This window comes from Paramormyrops kingsleyae, chromosome 3 (genome assembly GCF_048594095.1).
Source record: "Paramormyrops kingsleyae isolate MSU_618 chromosome 3, PKINGS_0.4, whole genome shotgun sequence".
NCBI classification, from domain to species: domain Eukaryota; kingdom Metazoa; phylum Chordata; class Actinopteri; order Osteoglossiformes; family Mormyridae; genus Paramormyrops; species Paramormyrops kingsleyae.
The window spans coordinates 15,283,473-15,309,245 of record NC_132799.1 but is presented as its reverse complement, the minus strand read 5'-3'; the positions used below and the strand labels follow the sequence as shown (position 1 = coordinate 15,309,245).

General features: G+C 44.9%; 1 protein-coding gene across 2 annotated transcripts; it reads left to right on the top strand.

Moving 5' to 3' along the window:
- The first annotated feature begins 1,173 nt into the window (after positions 1 to 1,173).
- On the top strand, positions 1,174 to 22,517 carry LOC111840003 (suppressor of cytokine signaling 5). 2 transcript variants are annotated; one of them, XM_023804383.2, is made up of 2 exons: positions 1,174 to 1,253; positions 14,968 to 22,517. In XM_023804383.2, exon 2 carries the CDS (start codon positions 14,986 to 14,988, stop codon positions 16,624 to 16,626), a length of 1,641 nt encoding a protein of 546 aa, XP_023660151.1. In that variant the 5' UTR covers positions 1,174 to 1,253; positions 14,968 to 14,985; the 3' UTR covers positions 16,627 to 22,517. The 2 variants fall into 2 exon arrangements, with proteins under 2 accessions (XP_023660151.1, XP_023660150.1); XM_023804382.2 differs by having other exon boundaries at positions 1,180 to 1,513.
- Positions 22,518 to 25,773: the final 3,256 nt, after the last annotated feature.

Genomic DNA, 25,773 nt, shown 5'->3' with positions numbered 1-25,773 from the left:
CTCTCGCTCACACGCACACACACACACACACACACACACACACACACACACACACACACACACACACACACACGAGCATGGCTGAGGCTACAATTAAATTCTCACTCCATGCCTTTCATCCAAAGACAGTTTACCTCATGTGTTAGAAATGCAGCATGTCCCTTGCAAATAGTGTGGAGTTGTTTCATTCTCTGCAGGAACATGTATCTAATTCTTAGTTTTTTTTACAGACCAGTACTGCAAAATAAATATTCCTTAGATACATTGAAGGAACACTTTCAACATCAGTCCATTCTTTTATGATGACTAAGTGTTACATAATGTACTTTTAACAATCAACGTCATTACATTGTACAAGACCAACGGTAATGCTAACCTGAATGAAGAATAATGTAATCCTCATTCATATATATCAGTAATTCATGGCAACAATAACGATACAACAAATACTATCCTCTTCATCGAGAAAAGATAGATTATTATCTTAACTGACGGCACGGACACAATTCATTTTAATAACACTACAGTAGTGGAACAGCTATTTCATTCCATGTACATCCAACACCGCAGTCTACATGCTACCTATCTTGACTCAAGATGATTATGTTCTTGTATGTAATTCTTTTAGTTCAAAAAATGTATTCGTATATTGTAATTGTTCTTTAAAACTCGGAGAACTTATGTCACATGTTTAAAATTTGGGGAGCAAAATGCTTGAACAGAAAATGACGTATCTTTGGTAAGAGGCACCGTTGGGACAAAGTGTAACATTCCTTTACCAAATTTCGTGCATCACTGTATCCCTACAGTATCACTGACTGGCTCGGCTACATCATTTCCTCTGTGCCCAAGTACGTATCCAAGAGCCGCCCACGGATACCATTCAGTACAGTGCTACTTTGTCTACGCTGCAGGATCTTGCTGCATTCACTTTTTTTTCTAAATCGTCCTTTTACATTGCACTTTTAACTCTGCACGCAAGCACCATTTTCGCCTTTCCACGTTTCCAAGTGGTTGCCAAAGAACGGTTCCTCTCTCCTATTGGACAAACGCGCCGTCCGTCACTGACTGACAGTAGGAGGCGTCCCTCCCTATCCGCTCTGACGACCGGAAGTTCCCCCGTACGAACCCTTCCAATAGGATTCTCACTTTGTCGGTCATTTTCCGCCCGCCCTCTCCCTGTCCGCCTCCTCAATTCTTCTCTCGGCTTCTCTTGGTGACCGTCATATTGTCAGGAAGAGAGAAGACCACGGGTGAGGGAGAAGCAGTGGTCGAGACGTGGGAAAGGAATGCTTTTTCAAAAAAAGAATTACGATTACTTTTTATATTGAAGCCGCAGTATATGCGGTATGAGTTCATATCAGCTACAGTAATGAAAGAGACCGTCGTATGCTCTCGTATTTTAATCGGCACAGCGGATCGTCAGGGGAATATGTGCTTAGCTCCTTTTGATAGCCATTTTTTACAGACAAAAGAGAACAGTTAAAATTTGGGAGGAAAAAGAAGCAAAGAGGTACAGTACATGTATTTTCCGATTTTTTTTTTTGAGAATATGATGAAGGGGGTTTTAAAATGCGTTTTAGACTGGGGGTCTAGTCGGCTACCAGTTTAGCTTTGAGCTCGCGAGCGCGTTGACACGCAAACATGAGAGGAAATCGACAATTTAACGCTTTCACCTAACACGTTTTCCTCCCCGGGTTCCCCGATGAACGTTTTTAAACACTAAGTGAAAGGGCCGTATGCAGCTAAAATCAGCGTCTGGATTTTGTCCCACGATCCCGGGGAATGGGCCGCTTTTTCGCCGTTTGCGGCGGGTGATGTTGGCATCCCCTTAGGATACTAGCTCGGTAGAAAAGTGGTTTTTATCTAGGTGCGGTGCAGTCTTTTAAAGTGTTTCAGGCTTTCTTTTACAGAGGGTTCATACGTTTACTTTTCATCTAACATTATGCATAATATCTATGCATAAGAGTCGGTGAGTGAACCCTCAGGTGTTTAAGTACTAAAAAGTATATCTGTCATGTCATGCATCTCTTCATTATGTTATCTCTCAGTAATGAATTGGTTCAGTTTAGTGGTGGCAGCCCGGTCTGTGTAACTATGTTCACGATATACTACTCCTAAATTTGATTTTGAAAAAGATTTATTGTATAACATGCTAGCTCTAAATACTTATATATATTATAGTTACAAATGTATATTAAAGAGACTTCTGTTTGAGGCAAGCCTCAATAGACCGTCGCGTAAGATAATAGTTTAATCTATGTAATGAGGGATGCATCCTGTTAAGTAACATTTCACAGTTTGGAGATGTATGATCTCTCTGGCTTGTAGGTTTTCAGCCAGGTGTGAATAATGAATGTCCTTGCTTTAGGATACGCTGTTGACTTGGGAGACTTCAGAAGCTTTTTTTTTTCTCTTTTTGAAAAAAAGTCATCCTCAGAAGCAGTATCGGCATGGATGTTTGTTGTCTGACCTGACCTACCAGGCCGCTGGCAAACTTTAATCGCATATGCCACCTGTGTCTTAGAAGGAAATAGATCTGGCCGCTTTTTGCCAACCCCCCCATATCATATCAGTGTGAGACACTGCAAATGTCTCATTTAGTCTTGTCTGGGTTGCGAGACAGGGAACTTCCTCCTGTAATCTTGTCTGTTCTCCAACGTTGTCTGAGACTGTTAGAGTCCCCTGAGAGGGGGTGTGCGGCATTGTGGGAAGGAAGGATGATTGCTGTATCCAACCCAAGGGCTGAAATGTAGAACTTAATTGATGTCCACTCGTGCTGGTGCACCCACGGAGCCTTTTTCAATGGACATTGCCCATATTTACAGTATACTCTTGGGAGAGGGTGCTACCAAACCTGAATTGTTTTATGGAGAGCTATGTTAGCAAAGGACTCCAGCTGTCCACACTCCCAGCTTCAAACCAGCAGGCTGCTCTACTTTTGAGCAGCGGGCAAACGGGTTGGATCTGCTCTTACAAAACTATCCATTTGTCATCATAGTTGTGTATGGAGGCCTCTCATTGCTCGATCACATGGGTGAGGGTTTGTTAAGATGGGCTATGCTTTAAATTATTATTTTAAAAAAGCTGTGGATAAACAGTTGTGGTGTGGTGTAGTGTGTGTGTCACATTGCAAACGCCGGCCTCCGATTGTGGCTGCAACCCGCCGCTGTGGCCAGTGGGAGGGCTGGTTTCGGGCGAGTACGGTCTGTTCCAGTGCTGAGATGGAAAACCCAAAGATGATAATTGCCAAGGCTTGGGACTTGAATCTGAAACAGATTTCCTTTTTCTGTGTGCGTGTGCGTGCACGCGTGCATGTGCGTGCACGCAGACGGTCTATATTTAATCATAGTCATGCTTTTTCATTCTTTTAAGAGAAATTTGTTTCTAGAATGAGACTGGTTTTTTTCTGAAGTGGCCTGTTGTATTGCAGATGCTAAGTGGCATTAGTGTTCATTGTTCAAAAAGTTGTGCATGAGACTTTCGTTTCCTTTTCAGTTTGATCAGAAATGAGGCTTGTCAAATGAGAATAGAGCTTTGTGTTTGCAAATTGTCAAGAGGGGAGCAGAGAACCAGCACTGCGATCAACTGGTGCTGATTAACTTCTCCCTGGTACCGGATGCTGTTAGCTGTTTAGCATCTGCCATATCTGTGTTCCCTGTTGTTGGCCAGGGATGAATAAATCTCATTCTGCAAAAGTCTTTATTTCTGCCTTTAACTTGTAGTAGGATAATAACTTTTAAGCTAATTTGTGTTATTGGATAGTTTTAACCCTTGTTGCTGCTTGTGGTTGCATTTATGAATGGCTTAAATGGAGCAGAGGTGTTTTGAGATCGTGGCTTACGATGCCTTTGCATACGTAATGTGTGTGGTGAAGCTTTAGGCTGAGTCAGGAAGTTTATGATTGCGGGTGCTCTGTTAACACATGTATCATCCATTGAATCTCAGGGCAGTAAAGGGATAAGCTTGGTGAACAGAACACAGATTTAGCAGATACAGGTTGACTTCCATCCATTTATTTTCCATATCCACTTCGTCATAGGGGTCTGGAGCCTGTGCCAGAAGCTACAGGTGTGTGGCAGGGAATAGCCCAGGATGGGGAGCCAACCTACAGTTCGCCTTGTTCATTAGATTACAGTTCCCTAATGTTCTTTGCCCCTGAATTTCAGCCTCATTAGATAAAAAGTATCCCTGATGTCTGTTTCTTATAAAATTAAATAACAAAGTTCTGGAATCTTGTTGGCTTAAGGATGTTTATAATCTGTCAGAGGAGGAATTGACCTCCCACTAATGAAGCAAAATTGCTTTCACCATCCGCTGATTGCAGCACCTGCCGTTCAGCAGTAACTTTGCCATCGGCTCTTATCCCAGCGTTTTGTTTTCTGTAATTGGCTAGCTGGATCCGGAGCACAGTTAAGGTGTTGGATATGTGATATCTTTAGTGGACACCTGGTAGCATCTTACCCACACAGTTTTTGTTCAAAGAAATTTGTGTACTATGATTAGAAAGATAATTTTTGAAATTAAGTAGTGCTCTGGAATGTTTTGGCCATATTACCACATGCCCTGGAATGGCAGTTATGGTTTATCTCATTGAATGTAAAATTCACAGTGTGTTCCCCGCAGTGCCGTCTGTAGTGGTGCTGATGTTGCATGTGAGAGGTGTATTGTAATTGTTTCTTGGGATCATCTTTTCTTTTGGACTAGAGTTTGCAGATAAGTGCTGCGTAGTTGAAAATAAAATGTCTGACAGATGTGCAGTCTGGTGGAGAAAAAGTTGGAGGGGAACTGTTGTAGTCTATGATCTGTTGTAAAAATCGCTTTCTCATTGCGTCTGTAAAACAATGCAGCAGGCTGACACGAGGGACAGTGTATGATGTGGAGGTAGCCCTAGTGGTGCCTGGAGATTACCTCTAGTTTACCTGCTCTTTGAAAAATGGTCACCTAAGAGAGAATTTAACACAACTATCAGGACGTTTCCATTGACATAATCGTGTCCCTTATTCAATGTGACTGGAAGATGGGGGGGGAGTTCAGTTGTTAATTGAAGTAGTTTCTGGAGAAGCAAATCCCTTTAGTCCCACTGCTTTTTACATCCCCACATCACTTTGAATGATTCATCTGAGGTACCACCAAACAATTCCTCCCTAGCTCCTTCCTTTATAATTTATACACTAGTACCTTTACAGCCCTTCCTGTTTCCATGCCCACCTGCAAGGAATTTGGAAGGAACTAACGATCTGGAACACATAGGAACCCGAAGGCTGAAATTTAGCTTGTGTTCTGAAAGTGGCCTTGGGATCAGTGGTGACAATGACGACTTTAACCACCACCCGGATTTCCCGTAGAACTAGGGAGAACTATACAGGCATGGCATTTACTCTGTTCTATCCTTTAAATTAATGAGCATCGTCTGTGATGACAACTCTGCCTTTTTGTCAGGATCTTTCTTGTAGCTTATTGACCTCCAACAGGAAAACATGGTTGCTTTTTTACTGCATGTGGGTTACTAGAGAAAAGCCAGACTGCTGAGTTGTCTGCCCATGTGTGGGGAGTGGGTGAAACTGACATGTTATTGTATCATGTTTGTTCCTATTGAATATACTTTCAAGTGACGGCAGTTTGTCTGAGTCAGTTCTGTGCAATTCCTAAGCTGTGGGATTTCTACACGCCAATAGGTGTTTGTATGTGCATTAATAAAGAGATATAGTTGTAAATACATGTGCTGTCAGAATGGAAAAACTGAGTAAGCACCTGTGTGTTACTTGTAGAATAGTCAGAGAAAATGGGTGTAGAGTGAGTGATGTAGAGTACCATGTGAGAAATGAATGGAAATGAATTTTCATATAGAGAGATCAGTCGACAGTGGCTGCCATTCAAGACATTTGATGTGAGGAAACACTCCTGAACAGTGGGGGTCTCCCACTGATTACCGCAAACCACCATTCCTCTAATTCTGCTTGATCAAGAGGCAGAAACATCATGGATACCCATTTTGTAGTTGTATGCATTCATCCATAATTTTAACCTTTTCTGAGTGGCTTATGAATAAACACCCACTGAGTGGGCCTGGCACAATGAATAGTCACAAAAGGCCTCATGTCTCTTGAAAGCAAAGAGTAATAAAATCTCCTGGGGAAATTACTGTGAGTTAAGGTAAGAATCTGTCAAAACTTTAAATTATTGTAAGCAATTATTGTATATGTCCTGCCCAGTGGTAAAAGCTGGGTGTAATTCAGTCAGTGTTGATAATTACTTATGTCATCACCATTTTGCCAATAAGCAATTAACGTGTTTCATTGGCTTTTCAGTGAGCATTATAGGCACACGGCCCTGTGAAATACATTTATTTGGTCCCCAAAGAGTCTTATACTTACCAGGTGGGCCATCTAGTATCTTTAAAAAAAATCAATAGTGTCAAATGCTATATTGGACTTAATGCAGCCAGTATGCTTCAAATATCTACCAGCCACTCTCACCTGTACTGCCATGCCATTGGTTTGATATGCTAATCTTATTGGAAAGTTTTAGAAAGATGGGCACTAATCATGCTAGATGTTTCTTACTGGTATAAAGCTGTCACAATTACTCGATTTTAACTTTTTTCGGTTACTGGATTATTAAAAAAGCATGGATTTTAAAATGTTCCTTTCCGATTACTCTGCGATATGGCGGAAGGTAGACGGCACATGCAGGATGAGGATCCAAATAAAGAGCGAAAGCATCATTTGTGTGGAAGCAGTTCACATTAGAAGTGAATGAGAATGCAGATCTGCCAGTATTGCGAAGCTGACCTTGAATATCACACTGCACAACTGAAAAGCAAATGCCTCTTAAAAGAAGACATTCAGGTGTGACGAACTCATCCAATAATGTGAGATTAGATTTGCCATAGATTTGCCGCATTTAGCCCCTCAAAGTAGCCTAGCCTGTCTTGTCATCACTCTGACTTAATTTATTTTGCTTATTATGTCAAAATAATCGCTGCTAAAATGAAGGTTACCCCGTTGCTCAGCCACGTCATTTTACATAATATGGCACATAATAACCAATTAAGACTAGAAAAAGATCACATTGTAATATTTAGAGTTGAAAATTAACTATATAGCCAAATGCAAAAGTTATCTGCCTTTAACTTATTTACCAACAGAGTATGTCAAATGACTTGGTGTCGCCGAGAGTTGCGGCAACAGATACAAAGCACTGCCGACTAATCACTTGCTTTTGCTCTACAAAATATTTCCATACACCAGAATGCGAATAGCTTTTTGTAACCAGTTCTTGTTTGCCTTTCTCCTCTTCACTCATTTTTTGCTTAATTTCTGACAAACATGCCACACAGTCTATGAATCACTCCAACAGGGTGAAGATGATGTGGTTGTCTCAGAGCAGTGGTGTCACATGCAGTGCTCGTGCAAACGCAGAAGCGGTAAACTGAATTATGAATCTTGATTATGAATGACTATGAATCGTCAGATTAATCGGTAGATTACTCGATTTATTAATATAATTGATAGTGACAGCTAAGGCTGTGAAATATAATGATATATATCGGACGATGAACTAAAAATCGTCCGTTGTTTCATTTTATGCTCTGATCGTTTATTTTGTGGTATCTCACAATACGCTATTTATGGCAACATTTTTTTCATCATTTGGATAACAGTTTAGCAGGGTTACATGCCACCACATTGGATGTGGCACATGGAAGTTTTTATTGGACTTTGTAACTTGCAGAAGAAAATCCACAAATATGTACCATGATCCACAAATATTGAACTATTCACAAATGTGTATTTTTGTGTTGTGTTAATCTTTTTGTGAATATGATTTATTGCACGTAAAACATATTTTGCACATTTGTGGATCACCTCCTGCATATTTGTGGATCTTCTTACATTTGTGACTTCCCTCGTATTGATTTGTAGATTTTTGTCCAGTTTGTACTGCTATGGAGAGCCTAAGACAGGGGTGGCCAATCTTATCCGCAAAGGGCCAGTGTGTGTGCGGGTTTTCGCTCCAACTCCCTAATTGGATTACTAATTAAAGGACTGATTGGCTGAAGAGTCCTCAACCCTAGGTTTGAACAGCTGACCTACAAGGTTATCCCAAAAACCTGCATACACACCGGCCCTTTGCGGATAAGATTGCCCACCCCTGGCTTGAGGTCTGTGTGGGGAAAATATTTTTTTTTAATAGTTTTGTGTTCACTTGCAATATTTTTGCAATCCCTCTACACTTACCCACTTGCTATTCGCTGTTAAGGTTTAAACTCGACCCACTTTCTGTAATATATCAGTATAGATCTGCATATCCCCACATACATCATCAAGCGGGAATTCCAGGGAGTCATACCTGAAAGTGGGTTTGGGATTAAACTCTAACTTTGACACTGCAGTAAAGTTTGAGCTTTATAGTCAGTTTTCCGGCTTTAGCATCTTTCAACAAAAGCAAGAAACAACACTTGGTTTTCTGGTTGCCTTTATGGGCCAATTAATTAATATTTCAATGTTTTTGTGTGCACTTCACCTTCAGATATGTTGTTCAGCCCAGCTGTCTTGTTTACAATCACTGACAGTGAATTGACACAGGGCAATTATTAATAAACACATATTTGAAAGTTACATGGTGTGCATTGTCTCCTATAGTTTGTTTAAAGCAAATGTTGTCCCATTCCTACTGCAGCTGATCTGTAGAAAGAATCCATAAATATGAGGTGCAGCCGTGATATTTATCGTTATTGGGATATGACATGACTTGTATCGTGATATGAGATATTGTCATATCTCACAGCCCTAGTAACAGCCCTACACTGGTATAAATTTTTTGCTTATCCCTGGAAGCAGGGCTGTGCTTAAACAGCATCTTTGCTGTCAGCTGTCTAGAAAAAGCTACTCTGTTGATCCCGTACAGTTTTGTCCATTTAGGGCAATTGGCAGCAGTTAGTTTTAGATGTTCAAACCTAGCCGTTCAGTCTTTTAGCGTCTCAGAATCAAGTTTTGCAGCATTGTCTCTATATTGCTCGATTTGTTTGTATTGTGATGGTTTTTCCCTAGATTTTCAAAATTGTACTGTTTGCCAGTTTTGAAGCAGCTAAACGGTTAAGTCAGTGTTTCTTTGTCACTGCCTTTGTCAGTCTGTGCTGAAGGTCTGCAGTTGATTGGGTGCAAGACCCCGGAGAACTCTTCCCATGATTTCATAGCATTTGCTCCATTATTTATGTAAGTGCTTAGCTGTAACAGCGTTACCCTATGGTGCTTTGTATATCTCCTTTTTTTTTTTTTTATTTTTTTAGGTGAAATAACAAAGCAGCACAAATATAGCTTTGGAATGAGTGACTGAATGCAATAAGGTTAATTTGGTTTAAAGTGATACAAACTAGCTCTAAGCATGATGATCTCAGCTTCAGTAAAGTGAAATTTTGCTTCAGTAGACGATTTTCCGTTTCCCTCACATTAGCATAAGGTACATGTTTGCTGTTTACTCTGTCTGGAATGCCAAAGCTCTTTGCAACAACCTGTTAATGCCTGTCTTAAGCATAATGACCTGTGAGATGATTGCTGACAAAGTGATCAAGGTCAAGCTTCCAAGTTGAAAGACTAAAATTTATTCCTATAAAATGTAGCCACTTGTTGATAATGGGACTGAGAGGGGGGTACAGAGAATACAGTTTTCTGTAATTCTGGCTTACTTGCATATTTGAGTTTTTTTTTTTTGTGGGTACATGAAAAGCATAGCTTGGGTAAGGAGTGAAGTGCTAAGCTGCATGGAAAAAGCATTGTGAGGCCCAACCTCCCAAGATGGTTTCAGCCTGATATTAAAATGTCTGACAGATAAGTCTGGTTAAAAAAAAATAAAAAATGTGAGTGTGTGTCGTGGAGCAAAATAGGGTTAAAAATTGTCATTCCCATACTTTTGGTCTGTTTTGTTTGCTCATTGGAAAATGGTGTCGTCCAGTTACAGCAGGTGTATTGTCTTCCTCTTCGCCCCCCCGTTGCAGTATCAGTGCCTTGCTAGAGTGAAAAGGCTGACGCAGTGGTTTCCTTTACAGCGTTTGTGGTCGTGTCCAGATTTCTGACCTCTTCTAGAGGGCAAAGCCAGCCCAAACCCCTCACGTGTCCACTTGCGGGCGTCTGACTTTGTAAACACACACACACACACACACACACACAAATGCACTATTCACCATTGGAGAGCACTGGACTCTTGCCATGGACAAATGGCTTTATTTCAATTCTAGTGCTTGAGTTGCTTCATGTATTTTATCGATAATTGAATTCATTTCCAGTAGCGTGTCGTTTATGTTGTAATGATCTGCAGCCAAACCTGAGAGTCCCGGGTGTTAGGATACAGGCACATGGTGATGCTGACACATTCATTCAGGGTGACTTAGTCAGCAGAGGAAACCAGCACAAAAATTCAAGAACTTGTGAAATCGTTCTCTTGCATATGTTTTGTTGTGATTTGAGCAGAAACCACAGCGTAATTGTGAATTGTAAAGGAATATTACATCATATAGGATTTTTGTATGTCTCTGTGCTTTGTATTTTTGCTGTTTAATCAATTATTAGTTTTTTTTAGTATAATGTCATTTGTTTGCCAAACTGGGGGGAAGTTGAGAAAATCTGGACCTGCACCATCTCGTTGTTCTTTCAGTCATTGGTGATCAGGTGTATAAATGGTTGCTCCACTCTAGCCCTTCACTTTTGCTGTCTGTCACTGTCATTGCTGCTTTTTCTGGGCACAGTCAGAAGATGTCCCTTCATGGATAACTAAAGGACACTGGTCAGAGGTGTGTGTGTGTGTGTGTGTGTGTGTGAGAGAGAGAGAGAGAATGAGATATCTTCTGAATATGTTGGTTTGGGGGAAGCCTGATTAGTTGGACCAGGGGAACGATGTGATTTCACACATTCCCTGAATGGGTGACTGAGCCTGAACTCTGGCTGGATGGTTTTTTCCCCCTCCCTTCTTACTGAACTCGAGCTTGGGCCCAGTGAGTTTTTCTGGGTGGGGGTGCTGGGACGGTTCTCTGGCAACTCTCTCTCCCGCACCGCATTGCTGCCTTTTGAAAGCCCAGTCGACTCGGGGAGGAGAAAGAATTGTGCAAGTCCTCTTCCTTTGTGGAGGGGAAGTGGGGGTTGCCCCTAGAGAAAAAAAGAGAAACGATTATAGCTAAGCACTCTGTCCTAAGGCACAATGAACTGCAGTATGGTTTTTATGTGAGTGTACGTCACTGCACAGCAAATGTTGGATCTATAGTAAAATAGATTGCGTGTGTGTGTTTTACATATGCTAAAATGGAAGAGGTATTGAAATTGGAGTTATACCTTCACTAAGACCGCCAAGCTCTTCATGCTCAGAGACAGGTTCTGTAGTGTTTCATCATAACTGATTACTAAGCAGCCTTTTATAACCTCAGGGAGAGTTAGTAGGTGCATGTGTGTGCGAGGGGGGGAGTGGGAAGTGGAGTAACAGCTGCATTCTGTCCTGGAGTCTCCTGCAGACATGCTCCCACTGGAGCTTCTACTTCAGCAGCTGCTTGTTTTCTGCATCTTGGATCCCTTTATGAACAAGACCCCAACCGTGGTTATATGGAACCAGGCCTGGCTGTAGGTCCCAGTCTAAAGCCCCCCTCTTGCTCTGGTTTAACACTGTGGCTTGGGCTCTGCTTTATCCTGATCGGAGCCCAGCTTTCTGTTTTCCTGTCCAACTGCTTCAGCACAAGGAGATACTTCCTGTTTGAAACTGCAAGACCCCCCCCCCCCCCCCCCCCCCACATCATGTGAAACTGCCTGTACTTTTCCACTTCTTCAGATTAGGATGAGAGGAGTACCTACGGGTTTTCTACTTTTTGGAAAAAAATTCTTTTTATGTGAGAATAATTGATTCAGTTTGCATTTTTGGTTGTTTACCTGTGTTTTATTTTAAATCAATGTAAGTGTAAGACATTTAAAATAAGGCATTTGTTTTTGACAAAACAAATCTGACTAATAATTGAAATGTCCCATTACTTTGGATGATGTGTGTAAAAACTAGCAAGTTACACTGAGTTGAATCTTAACTTCTGCTTTTTTGTTTTTTGGCTTTTTTTGGCTATTTTACGTCTGGCATTGTCTGGACAGCTTGGGCTGGGTCACTGAGACTTCCTGCTTTTTAAGCTTATTTACAGGGCTTTCCACATGGCAGACATTGAGGGCCCTACTTTGACCCCTGACACAACTCCGTCGAGGCCACTTAGCCAACTGTAAGAGCTGGTGTTGGTTGTTCTGGTGATGTCATGGTCTGCAGTCAAGCCCCCCCATTTTTCTGGCCTAAGGCAGAACACGGCTATCCCTAAGGCTATCCCTAAGGCTATCCCTAGGGTTTTTTTCCTCTGCTATCCAGTCACAGCACTTTCTCACCACATGCTCTGGTGATGCATTTAAGGAAATGATGTATAATGGAGTTGATATAATGTAATGTTCTGCCGCCATGTGCACACATTTTTGCAGTTATCATGGTTGACATCGCAGTGGTGGTATTTTTTGGGTATTGCTCGAGGGTGGGGCTGTTCAAGGGGGGTGGTGCACCAGCATTGGACATGCCACACAGTGGGTTTGTAGCATGTTTATGCTAAGGCCACGATGTCCACTTCAGCGTTTTCTGGGCCGATGACTAATACTGCTTGAAACTCCCAGGGTGTGGACGCGTCGGCTCACTGGCGCTCGCTCCCTGTCAGCACTGGAAGGTTTCGCTTGGGGGGGGGGGGGGGGGCTGCTCTTCCTCCACAATGCAGTGCTGCCTGGGATACTTTTTCATTCCATTTTGCTAATAGTCACTTCTGCCCATCCAGCATGTGCTTTGGAGTTTCATCATTTTAATAGCTACGGAGAGATAGAAACTCAACCTTTAATGAAATGAATCCAACCCTGGTTGCTCTGTTTTTAAATGCCACTGTGTCCAGACTATGATTCTGTCATCAAGAGTGGGATTGCAGTGTGTCATGTGACTGATTGGGAGGGCACCTTTCAGAGAGGGGACATTGGCACAAATGTGCAGTTTTATACAGTGGACTCCAGGGCAGGGCTAGACTTCAGGCATGTTGAGGATGCTCGCTGGGACCTCATTGCCTTGTTGGGCATTTTACCTTTTTAGCTGCTCAGAAAGGCATTATCTTCAGTGTTCCAGCGCAGTGTGTCATGAATGGCCTGCATATTAAGCAGTGGTGTTTGCTCATTGTGCCTTGTTTGTTGAAATGTTTATTGGTTTTTTAAAATATGTAAATAAGTCTAATTAGATTTACAAATCACCTTTAAAGGGTACAAACTATACAATGAACAAGGCTTAGCTAGGAATATAGGCAGATAATACACTGATGTTATGTAATATGACTGGCTGTATTTTGTTGCTATTTATAGGTGTATAAATGTCAGAAACAGTTGAGTTTGCTGAAATGTTGCAATAATCATTACAGCATGCAGTGTGGGAATCCAGTTAGTGAGAGTATTTTAAATAGCTAGCAAGCTATGTATAGCTAATAATAGGCTAGATATCTTAAGTGAGTTTGCTAGTGATTGTTTCTGGGGCCTGTAACACTCTGTAAAGCTCTGTGCGCAGATGTGATTTGTGAGGCAAAAGGTCCAACCTGAATGGTCTGCATGCCCTGTGGCCAAGATGCATTTTCATCCAGTCTGACACTGCAAAGTAGGGCAAGGCGGGTCTGCTTGGGTTCTGTGCGCCTGACTGAGAGCCCCTAATTGGTGCTTTGAGGCTAGATTGGTGGTGATAAGTGAAATGGTGCCAGAGAGAATCCTTGCTAGTCGAATGCACACACGGCGCACGTGTACCTGCATGTGCCTCGGTTTAACTCCCACCCCCCCTGCTCCCCTCAGCTTTTAGGTCAGACCCTGTGGCTCCTTGCAAGCTTAGCCTGGAGGTGTCGCACAGCAGGGTGGGGGTAGGTCGGCCCAGACTGGCACTGTAATACAGTACATACCAGCAGATCAGCTGGGAGCTGATCTATGGGTACATTTTTAGCTGTGGCCTTGCGTCCCTCCAAGTCTGCCTGGCAACACTTCACTCGGTCTGTTCCTGGATCGCTGCCACCGCCCCCAACTCTCACACACTTTTGCACACTAACCCCCCACCCAACTTCTATTTTATGACCAGGAACTCTGGGGCAAGGAGCAGGCCAGACAGAGGTATGAGAGGAGCTGGTCTGTCTCTTAGCCTCTCTTTTATTGGCTGTCGGTGCCTTTTTGAGAAGCCTCGGGTCTTAAATAAGTAAGCAAGTTTAATGACATCCAGAAAAATGTCATCGGTAGCATTCTAAAAATGCACCCTGTCCAAAATGTACCTTCTTCTTTGATCTGAGTCTGATTGTCAGATAGGATGGCTCAATCTACCTTATGGAATAGATTGTCTGGTGCCACCCCATACATTTCACTCACGCAAACATACATAGATTAATGCATATATGCACACAGAGACCTGGCATGTATCTAAATATTTCCATGTCCAGTTAGCAACAGATCTGTCACCTGGGTTAGTTAAACCCATGGCAGCCCTCTCTTGCTGATGTGCATTTGGTTGAACCAAAAAGCCAATAGGGGAAAACTGTGATTTTCCTCACATTTGGATCACGGGCTATTACAGTGAAGGCTCGGAAGATGCTGAGTAGTAATGTGTTACTATTGCTGCTTGACTTCTAGCCCTACAGTAATGTTAGATACACTGAGCTAGCTTTCCCCAATTCCGGTCCTGGGGGGCCTGAATCCAACACAGTTTTCAGATTTCCCTGCTCAGACATACCTATTAAACCTGTAGTTAGCTGATTAAGGTGTTTTTGAGCAGGGAAACCTTCAAACTGTGTTGGATTCTGAGCTCCAGGACTATAATTGAGGAGCCTTGCAGTAGTCCATGGCTTTCATGACCTAGGATGTATTTATAAGGTCACCTCCTCAGTCTTGTCTCTCTCTCTTTTCATAGGTCTTGCTCCCACAGTCAATGGAGAAAGTGGGCAAGATGTGGAGCAACCTGAAGAATCGATGCCAGACCCTGTTCCACACAGAGAGCCCTGGGCGTAGCAGCTCCAGCCCAGAGGCCAGCTCTGTCCGCTGTGTGGTCGACCCTGCTCGGGGAATGCGGCTGATGGACACTCTGGCCCCCAGGGCCACCAGCCCCAGCCGGAGTCTGTCACCGATCCCTCTGGTACCCGAGGGGCTAAGGGCACGTCGGGGTCACAACTGCGTCTCAGACGCTCCCCAAATAGTGGAGATCTCCATCGACAAAGAGGCAGAGGATGGACGTGGCCCTGAGGGCACTTTGTTGGCACGGAGGGACTCGTACTCACGCCATGCACCTTGGGGCGGCAAGAAGAAACACTCGTGCTCAACCAAGACGCAGAGCTCGCTGGAGGCAGACAAACGGCCTTGCCGATCACGCAGTGGTGCCCCTCGCCGTGAGCGTCGCTACGGCGTCAGTTCCATCTGTGACACTGATTCAGGAAGTGGACGCTCATTACGCCAGCGGCTGCATGACACAGTTGGGCTCTGCCTGCCACTGCGGTCGCGCAGTCGCCCCACCAAGGCACTTTTTGCCTCCAAACGCAAGATCCACTTGACAGAACTCATGCTAGAAAAGTGCCCCTTCCCCCCCGGCTCAGACCTGGCCCACAAATGGCACCTGATCAAGCAGCACACAGCACCGGTCAGCCCACAGTCCTCCACCACACTTCTGGATGCCTTCGATTCGACACATGCCTCCCCAGAAGATGAGGAGGAACGTCTGCGCGAGCGGCGTCGGCTTAGCATCGAAGAAGGGGTTGACCCACCGCCCAACGCCCAGATCCATACTTTCGAGGCTACGGCACAGCTTGGCTCCTTGTACAAGCTCGGGCCCAAGATGGCACCAGGGCTTAGCGAGAGTCCCGGGGATGGTAGGGCTGTGGCAGGTGGGCCCAGTGCCTTGGGATCGGGGGCCTCAGTGGCAACCCAGCCAGCAGACTGTGACTCGGAGGAGGACTCTACCACCCTGTGCCTGCAGCCGAGGCGGCCCAAACAGAGACACACCTCTGGGGATGGCCACTCAAGCCGTCAGGGCCCCTGGAAGGTGCACACGCAGATCGACTACATCCACTGCCTGGTACCGGACCTGCTGCAGATCACTGGGTTGCCATGCTACTGGGGTGTGATGGATCGCTATGAGGCAGAGGCACTGCTGGAGGGCAAGCCTGAGGGCACCTTTCTTCTTCGCGACTCGGCCCAGGAGGACTACCTCTTCTCCGTCAGCTTCCGGCGCTACAACCGCTCGCTGCATGCCCGCATCGAGCAGTGGAACCATAACTTCAGCTTCGACGCTCACGACCCCTGCGTGTTCCACTCGTCCACGGTGACTGGCCTGCTGGAGCATTACAAAGACCCCAGCTCCTGCATGTTTTTTGAGCCGCTCTTGACGGCGCCGCTGCACCGGACCTTCCCGTTTAGCCTGCAGCACCTCGCCCGCGCTGCCATTTGCCGGCGCACCACCTACGACGGCATCGGCGGCCTGCCGCTGCCCTCGGCATTGCAGGACTTCCTTAAGGAGTATCACTACAAACAGAAGGTGCGCGTGCGCTGGCTGGAGCGTGAGCCGCTCAAGGTCAAGTAGAGCCTGCAGCTGCACGGAGGGTGCAGAGAGGGCCGTGGCCCTTGCCTCATGGTTCCCGTCTCCAGTGCTCGTCTGCCTGTTCCTTCGTTTGATTCCTAACGGAGGAGGAGGCGACGACAAAACCTGTTGGCAAAGTCAAGCTACCGTTATGATCCGCCACCTGTGGGGTGCTCTCACTGGGCCTTCGGATGGGGGGGCAGGGTCAGGGTTAAGGGGTGGGATTGGGGCTGGAATTTTGGCAACAGGCAGGGTGTAACCAGACACACACGTTACTATCTATCGTTTTAGTTATTACTTAAATCCCTAGGACACACGTATATAAATATATACAGTATACGCTCTCTGGTAAGCACATGATTCTTTAGCATCAAGCTCGTTTTAGAGGCAGGGGCCTGCGGCTGTTTGGGTTCAGTCTGAGGCCCCTGACTTATGTCTGTCTGACCCCCAGGGCATCCCAAGCCGTGGTGGGAGGAACCTGTAAACCAAGCCTGCATGCACCTTCCCACCTCTTGGGCTCCTGTTCACTTCCTATATATATACGTATATATGAATTTCATATGTATGTGTATATATATTTTAGGAGTAATATATGTCATTGCTGTATTTTACAGTTCACTTGAACTTTGATAAAGCAACTATGTGGCTCCCGTTGCATTGAAGAAATGCAGATGCTTATTTTATTTTGACCTGACGCGAAAGTGGGTTGGTGTAAGCAGCCTCATGGGGCAGACGAACCTTACATGCCTGTTCTGCAGAGAAGGGCTGCTTTCTAGTCCCTGGCCGGTGGCTGGTCATCAGACCTGCTTGGAGATTTTGAGATTTCTGCTGCCAGAGTGGAGCTCCTGAACAAAACCACAGGCAGGCTCACGGAGTCTGTAGAGGCCGGCCGGCATTGAGGATGGAGGCTCGGGTCTCGGCGGCACCGTGTACTGGTGAGATGTGCTAATTCCTGGGGCAGCCAAAGGGCTCGCTACATCCCGATAAACCCCAAACCCCTGCCCCCTGCAGGAAGCATGAGGCTCCTGCACTTGTGGTTACAGTGTTCTCGTCATGTGACATGAGTGTGCCTGTTCCTGAAATCTCACTAGTAACTAGCACATCAAAATTTATTTTTTTTTGTCTTATGGTAAAACCTTAATTCCTGCCACTAATTGCACAGGGAGGTAAATATATACTTTCTTCTTTTTTCTTTTGGCCCATTGGCACCACAAGAAGGAGCCACTGGCATCAAGCACTTTAGCTCCTCTCTGTGCAGGTTAGTGGGAGCATTGGGCTGTTTAACCCTTCCACAGTGGGACCACAATCACTAGGTCGCACGTGCGCGTGCATGCACACGCGGGGCACGCCGTGTGAAAAGGGCCAGGTCGCTAATAAGCTCTGTCCTCTGTGTCTTTTGTGGTTTTAACCCTCTGCCAACACTTCGCATGCAAAGTTAGCCTCTAGTAGGTCTCTGTCTGCGATAAGGGATCCCAGATCAAATCTGAGTTTTTTTTTTTTTTTTTTTTTAATCCAAATAGAGGAATGTTGAGTAGGCAATCACAGAATGAATGATTTTGAAAACTGATAAACTTCTTGTTTTTGGTGTTTATCCCCCTTCTGTTTTTTTTTTCTTTTTTTTTCCTTTTAGATTCATCTTTTCATGCTGGACATGATGGTATTGTTTCCCCCCCCCCCCCACTTCCTTGCTCTCATATTGCCCACCCTCTGCTTCTGATATAGCCCACCTGTTGCCCCAGGGGAGTTCAACATAAAGAACTAGATTTTTGTACATGTATGTATGCATTCCCTGTTTTGGGGAAGTAGACATCTCTGTGCGGCCTAAAACATTTTGGGATCTAGCTTTACAGCCTGACTGGATCACCGTAGTTGCTTTATTTGAAACCCTGCACTGTTCAGCTGAACACATTTATACCAGTGTGAACCCTTTTGCCAGATGACATCCAGCTTCTTTTCTGCACGAACCCGATCCATGACCAAGCGTTACCGTCCGAGCTTGCATCGGTGGAGATGGCAGAAAACCGCGTGCCTTTATTCACCGCTCTTACGCGACTTCCTCTGCTCTGAAGGGGTGTGGCTGAGTACTTGGCGGGACAGACGTGCTCTTTGTGAGAGACTGCATGACACTCTGCAGTACCTTAATGAACCTAAAAAGGGCACACGTATTTTTGTAGGAGAGACTATATAAATACAAAGCTTTGAGGTTTATGGTGCACATATGCGAGGATGTTGTCATGGTGCTATTTCAGGGGTTTTTGAAGCTTCAAAATGTTTGCTAAATAGGCCCCCTTGCATGTTTCGTGCTTTTTGCTCTCTTGCTTGAATCTCCTCCCTGCGTTATCCATACGTGTTTAAAGGAGTTAATACCCCTAACCTGAGTTTTGCTCCTTTCAATCATTCTAGAATAGTTCCGTATGACCTTCCTGACAGAAACCTATTGAAATACGGTGAGGTGTGGTCCTGCCCTACCCACACTTAGAGAACTTATTTTTACAAATGGATGAAACAAACTTGATTTTAAAAAATGGTGATTTTTATTTTAGGTCTCTGTACTGTATGTAGGTGAAAGCTGGGGATATTGTGGGCTGTTGATTCATTTCTGCACGTTTGGACAACTTTTCTTGCGATCAAATCGCTCTGTCACCCGCACGTTTCAGGACATTGGCGGCAAAACGGCAGCATCCATATCAATAAAGCTCTCCAGTCGGATCTGATAAACGTTTAGAGCGGCATTTGACGTGGATCAGTACAGAAATGTTGCCCTCTTGCGTGGAGCGAAGATGTTAATGGTGTTATCGTCTCCTGGCCCGTCTGCTTAGTGGGACTTCGTGAGACAGACAATGTCTAAATCTCAGCCCTCGCTTATGCACTAACAAACCAAACTTGAACAGTGGAGGAGCTTGACGGCTGTCCAGTCACAGGGTTTAGAGTTTGCCCAGCATGTACCTAAAAGTATAGTTTTAAGACGAATATGAAGATTATTAATATAGTTTTGAATGATATTTTTGATATTACTAATTGTGGCCTATAGTAAAGATGAAAGATGATGGTGTAGAGGTATTGGTGGTTTGCTGCGTTTTGTAATTGGTCAACAATCATGGGTCAGAGGTCAGGTGATCACTGAGCAGCTGCTAAAATATTTAGTAGGGCAGCTTGGATGATAAAGTAGGCGTTACTTAGTCCTGTTTGTCCCTTTCAGAGAAAGGAATTCAAACGAAAGAAATCATGGAAATGGTGCAATGTTCCGCGTGTGTGTCTGCATGTGTGTGTTTGAATTGGCGTGACCAAAGGCTGTGTGTGTAAAACCGCCATACACGCAGAGACGCGCTAAGCTGGAGGAGATCTGCTTGCGTCTTGATTCCTCCAGCTAATGGCCTGTCATTCACACATCACTCTGTGACCCCCCCCCCCCCCCCCTTTTGCCATTGGCTCAGAAACATTTCAGAATCTTTATGGCAGGCTGTTACCAGGCTCCCTAGTGCCTGGTAGCTGAGCTGCTCAGAGTTCTGTTCTGGTGATGGGGACGGAGCTCATGCCACGTAGACGTATTTTTTGGCAGTGTCAGTGTTAGCTGCAGGCTTTTCAGTCCTTTTAATTGTCCTCTATTTGTGCTCCAGCATCTTGCCCAGCTTTGAGCAGCCCTGCCTGTATGTGCACTGCTGTTATTCCCTCTGGGGGCTCAGCATCTAGGTGTTTCTCTGTGGCACCTCGTTTACAGCACTGGCTTTGCCTTGAACTTATGTTAATGATGCGTAACAATGGATTAAGCCTATACTGTTATCCTCCAGTTTTTCATGTCTGGCATGTATAGTTGACACAGTTACAGTCTGGGGGGAGCTATGCATGTCCCCTATGTGTGTTTTTTTTTTTTTTTTAATCCAGTGTCCATGGTCACTATTTCATGGGTATGTGTCAAGTTCAAACACACACACACAGATTGAGGCAGGCAAAAAGACTCACCTGTCATGAGAGTGGCTGCACCGGGTTGACTTCACTATGGGGAGAGGCAGGACATGCCTGTAGCAGGGTGGTGCTTCTTGGCTCGCCAGCTGCCTATCTCACAGTGAAACTTGCCTTCTGAGTTCACAGGCCATGGAAGGAATTGTGTCCGTTTGGCTTACGGCATGTACTGCTTCCACCGTCCGGCCCTGGATCTCATGTGGCCTTTTCCTTTTCTTCAGTCCGCTTCTGTACTAGCAGCTGGCAGATTCCCTGATCAGTTTATCTCCTGTGAAGCTCCTTTTCCTGCTGCCATGTCAGGTGGGGGAGCGGGGGGGGGGGGGGGGGTCATCCTGAGTGGCTAGAGAAGTCCGAACTTTGTACGAACAAATGCTGAAATCCAGACGCTTAGTGGTCTGTGTGTCTGTCTGTGTGCGTGTTTGAGAGGGATGGGGTGGGGGGGGGAACCAAAACTGAAATAATGGCACTTTAATTGTACACTTGGTTATTTTGAGCATTGAAGTTTTGGCCCCGGAGTGCTTGTTTTCATCTTCCCCTTTCTTTTACACAGCGGTGTCGGTTCAGGTTATAGGACTCTGTTTCTCATGTGTGGTGCAGATTTTGCTCAGAAGTGACTAGAAGGGGTGGAGGGTGACTGGGTGGGCAGCCCTAATGCACGCAGGCCCTGGTGCCAATGATGACTGGCGGTGCAGTTCCTGGAGGTACCTGCGACACGCGTGCAGATGGGCCGGCGCTGTTTAATGAGATGTCCCACACTAGGAGCAGGAGCCCACAAACACCCTTCGAATGGGCTCTGCTTCCACTGCGGCGGGCAGGGGCCCCGTGCTGTAGGGAACCAGCCCTTCTGGGTCACCCGAAAACGAGGGAAAGGCTGGGACAGGATTTGGGGAAGCGACTTTGGGTGAATCGCTCTCTCTGGCCTTTTCATTTTCTCTGGTGCAAAAACTTGACATGTGTGACTTGGTTGGTGTTGTCCAACGATCGTCCTGCGGCCAAATTTTAGCAGCTCCTTCAATGGGGCCGTGAAAGAGGCCATTTTCTGAAAGAAATGGATTATAGCGTCTTCTGTCAGTTACGCTTGTCAGGCATTGAGTGCACTATTTGGGGTGGGGGTGGGGGGCAGGGCATTGAGTAAACTTGACCCAGGGTGTCCTGTCATATGGTGACCTGGAAGAAAACCATAGGCTTCAATGGTTGGGCATCCCTGCTGCATACGTTTCTGTTCACTATATTTCAGTATGCCTAAGTAGAATGGTTGAATAATGCAATATGCAAACAGGAAAGAAACAGAAGATGATATATCTATATATTTTCTATTCTGTTCAGCTCTTTGTTTCTTCTGCTCCCTAATTAATATGCAATGGAGTGAGGCGTAGCCATGGTTACGGTCCTCTGACACTTTAATGCTGTATGTGCACATCGGTGGAGTGAGGAGATGTGGGCCATGACTACAGGACCTGACGATGATGGGAGGTTTATGGAGGCTGTTCTCCAGCACTGCTCCCTCCCCCCTTCCTCCCCCTGCTCCTGTCTGCCTTGTTCACCGAACCGCTGGGACAAGCTTCTTGAAACAAAGGCTCCTCCCACAGCCACCGTTTTACAGACTTGTGAAATTAATATCATACTTTCTTCTCTCCCACATTCCCCCCTCCTTTTTTTTAAACACTGCCGTCAGTTTGGAAGGATTTAGAAAGTATTATTTTTCAAATGTATAATGATGTAATGATGTACACGTTTCTGTTCTCTGTGCCCTTTTCCGTGTCTCTGTCCCATCTCTTAGTTACCGAGTTGATATACTTGTTTTGTTGCAGTATAATATCTTCATTTGCTGAACCATGCGATGCATCACTGTCTTTTACGTGTAGCTGTCACATTTGGTGCTGGCTTATGCTTCATTGTCTTAATATTCCAAATAAAACCATTCTAAGTGTAAACTGCTTTCCTTGTTTTTTTTTATTATTATTAAAAAAAAAATCCCTCATGGGATTTTCACTGTATTCATGCTTCTCCATAAAGAAAGGTATGCTTGATGGAGTAATGTAACATTACATAGTTTCCTCCTTTAAAAAGCCCTCTCATATATTACTTTGTGCATTTGTGCTTTGACATGTAAATCAGTTTTAATCCTTGGCCATTTGTAGTGATTAAAGCGTAATATCCTGAAGGTTCTCGTTTTGTGGCTGCTTGCTTGTTGCGGTTTTTCCATGTCTAATTCATTGCCCCCACTTCTTGCTGCGTGGCCATCGGGAATCCAGAAGCTGACTGAGCTGCGATGAACACCCTCCCGGCATGTCTACGTGGTGTTAAGTCCCGTTTGGCCGGGGCTCTACACTGCCGACCACCACGGTGAGGACAGACCGCGACGGTGACCCAGTCCGCCGCAGAACTCGGTGTGCCCTTTGCAAGTAAAAAAGTAAAAATAGCATGTAGGTTATCGGTTTCATGTTAGTCACCAGAGGCATATAAATAATTGAATCTCCGCTGAAGGAGAGATGAGATGAAGAGTGTGACTGTCAGAAGGCTTGAGTCAATCTGCAGTGTGACACTGGAAATGGCGTGTCTGGCGGGGCGACTTTTCACTGCGTGGCGCTTACTGTGCTGTCAGACCTCACTAATGACACCTCTGGGCCAATTGTGCTGTTTACTCCCCCGACAGATCACAGGAATGTCTTAAATGGGTCTTTTCGCTAGGGCCCTTGGGTGGTTCATGGGTAAGCATGACCTGGTGAGATTTGGTCTCGGATGACTGTTGTGTAGCTTGGTATTCTAGCTTGATGGTTGAGGCGCCTCTACTTGTGATTAAATGATCACTGGTTCGCATCTCATCCTCAGCGGAATAATCACATGTCTCTTGAGTCCTTGAGCAAGGCCTTTAAACCCCCTGAAATGCTCCAGGGTTGTCGGATAAATGGCTTTACTTGCCCCCTAAGCTTTGCCCACAGCTATAAATATGTGTGTATGTTTCAAAGTAGAGCAAGATGTGAATTCCAACATATGACAAAGCATATATATTTTTTTCATTTCACCATAGTCAGGGGCCTAATTCATGGTAGTTTTATATTTGTCTATTGAATTGACACAGTTCTAAATGGTGCATCCTACAGCCTTAAAGTATTGGAAGCCTTTTTTGGTGGGGTGGGGGTGGTGATTAATCGCATAAAAATTGAGGGAAATAATTTTGCTACAGACAGTGCTGCAATGCTTATGCATTGCGGTACTGCTGAGTGTGGCTTTAAGAACTAGGGCTCTCGCCTCACCTGTCTCTTCCTGCTGCTCTCCCCGAGACACTCCAGGACATCTCTGCGTCAGCGCCCCCCCCCCCCAGCCTCTCCATACCGATATCCTCCTCACCTTCTGTCTGAGTTTGGGGTTTACGTGGATTGTGGCCCGCCCTGCATAACTCTTCTGGGCCGAAACGAGAAAGACCTGAGAGAAGAGAAACAAAGTCTCTGAGCGTTAGCGTATCGCCAATAGCTGTCTCGTATACTCTGGGCCTCATCCAAGTCTGTGGCAGCAAGAAGACCTCTCCCTAACCTCTTCCACACACACACGCACACACACACCATTCCAGAGATGGGTCCTCCCAATAGTATTTTACACCCCCAACTGCCTTTTAGCAGTGGGGACATGACTGTCAAAAATGGAAGCAGGTCCTGCAGTGCCTTATATACCCCACATGTTGACAAATGAGTAGAGAAAGGTCTGGAATATGTGGGACAGTCTCAGGTATTGGCAGTTTATCTTATGAGGCCATGTATTCAGCTTGTGCAGTCCTCAGGTTAACTAGGCTGTGGCTGAACATTGTTTTTGTGTTTGATGCCCAGGGCAGAACCTTACAGGAACTAACATGCTGTTCTGTTTTCCCCACCAGCCTTGTATAACAACTATCATTGCCCACACAGTGTGATGTGGCAAATCAATGCTAATCTGTTCCATTTTAATGTTTTTCATGTGGTCCTCGGGCTAATTTGTCAATAGAGTTTCCTCAGCTTTGTCGACACATCCATGACAGTCTCCCCAATCAAAGTTGACCCAAACATGATGTCATTGGTGGAATGGAAAATGTGGTGGGGAGGGATATGTTATGTCAGGGAGATATAAGACCTTATCAGTTTGCTTTGTTCTTCTGTCAGCGGAGAGCAATAATAATTAAAATGTGCATTTTGTGCTTATGGTTTTATCCGCAGATTTGAACCTGAGGCTAAATGCTTCCCCTCTATCCGTATGTGTGTGGAGGCGGAGTTGTGGGTTTCTGGTTTGGGCAGATGGGTGTTATAAAGCCCTGGAGATGGACTGCTGGATCTACTGGGCGTCGGCCAGGACCACCCATCGCTGGCTGGGTCTTGCTTATACGTCTATAACATTTTCCATCCTAATGTCTTTTCACCTTCTGCTTTCTGTTATTAATTAGGGTAAAATAGACACTGCACATTTCATAATGTACCGCCCCCACAAGTACACATGATGCATGCAGGGTAATTAACTGGTTACATATGTTAAAACTCCAGAAAAGTTGAGCAATCCACTTCAAATACCTTCTAGTTCTCTGTTACCTTTCAAGATAAACGGCCACAGCTTGAGATATGATGCTGACCTTGTGCTGAAAACATGAAGTAGCCAGTGAAAGATGACAGCTCTCACCGAGTTCTTCAGTGGATCCATTCAGTTTGCAACGGATGTAGGGTGAGCTTGCCATCTAATACTGCCGACTCTTAACTGGATCAAGTGCATCTGAGGTTGCAAGTACTACATAAAGTACTTGAAACAAAAAATCCTCAATCAAAACCACAGAGGATGCTTTGAAGACTATGAACTGCTCCTGTTGGCAGCAACAGCTACATTGAAATTCATTTAAATCTCCTTTGAAATATTTTTGTGCAAAGATGGAGGACCTGTGTATCACACTCTTCTGTTCTCCTTTCTTTTGTTGCTTGAGCTTTTTGCATTGGGGGGGGGGGGGGGAGGTACTAGAGGGATTTCCACAAGCCACCCCCAATCAAAAACTCCCCAAAAGAAGTGCCACATTAGTTTAACCCCTTTTGCTGTCCCTGTCTCTGTCCACAAAATATCAGAGTAATCTGGTACGATTCCCAGTCTCACTCCCATCTCATATTGTTTTCATTTGGGGAAAAAACATGGCTATTTCACTTTTCAACTCTAGGCAAAAGAATTCTTAAAGAATTACAGAAG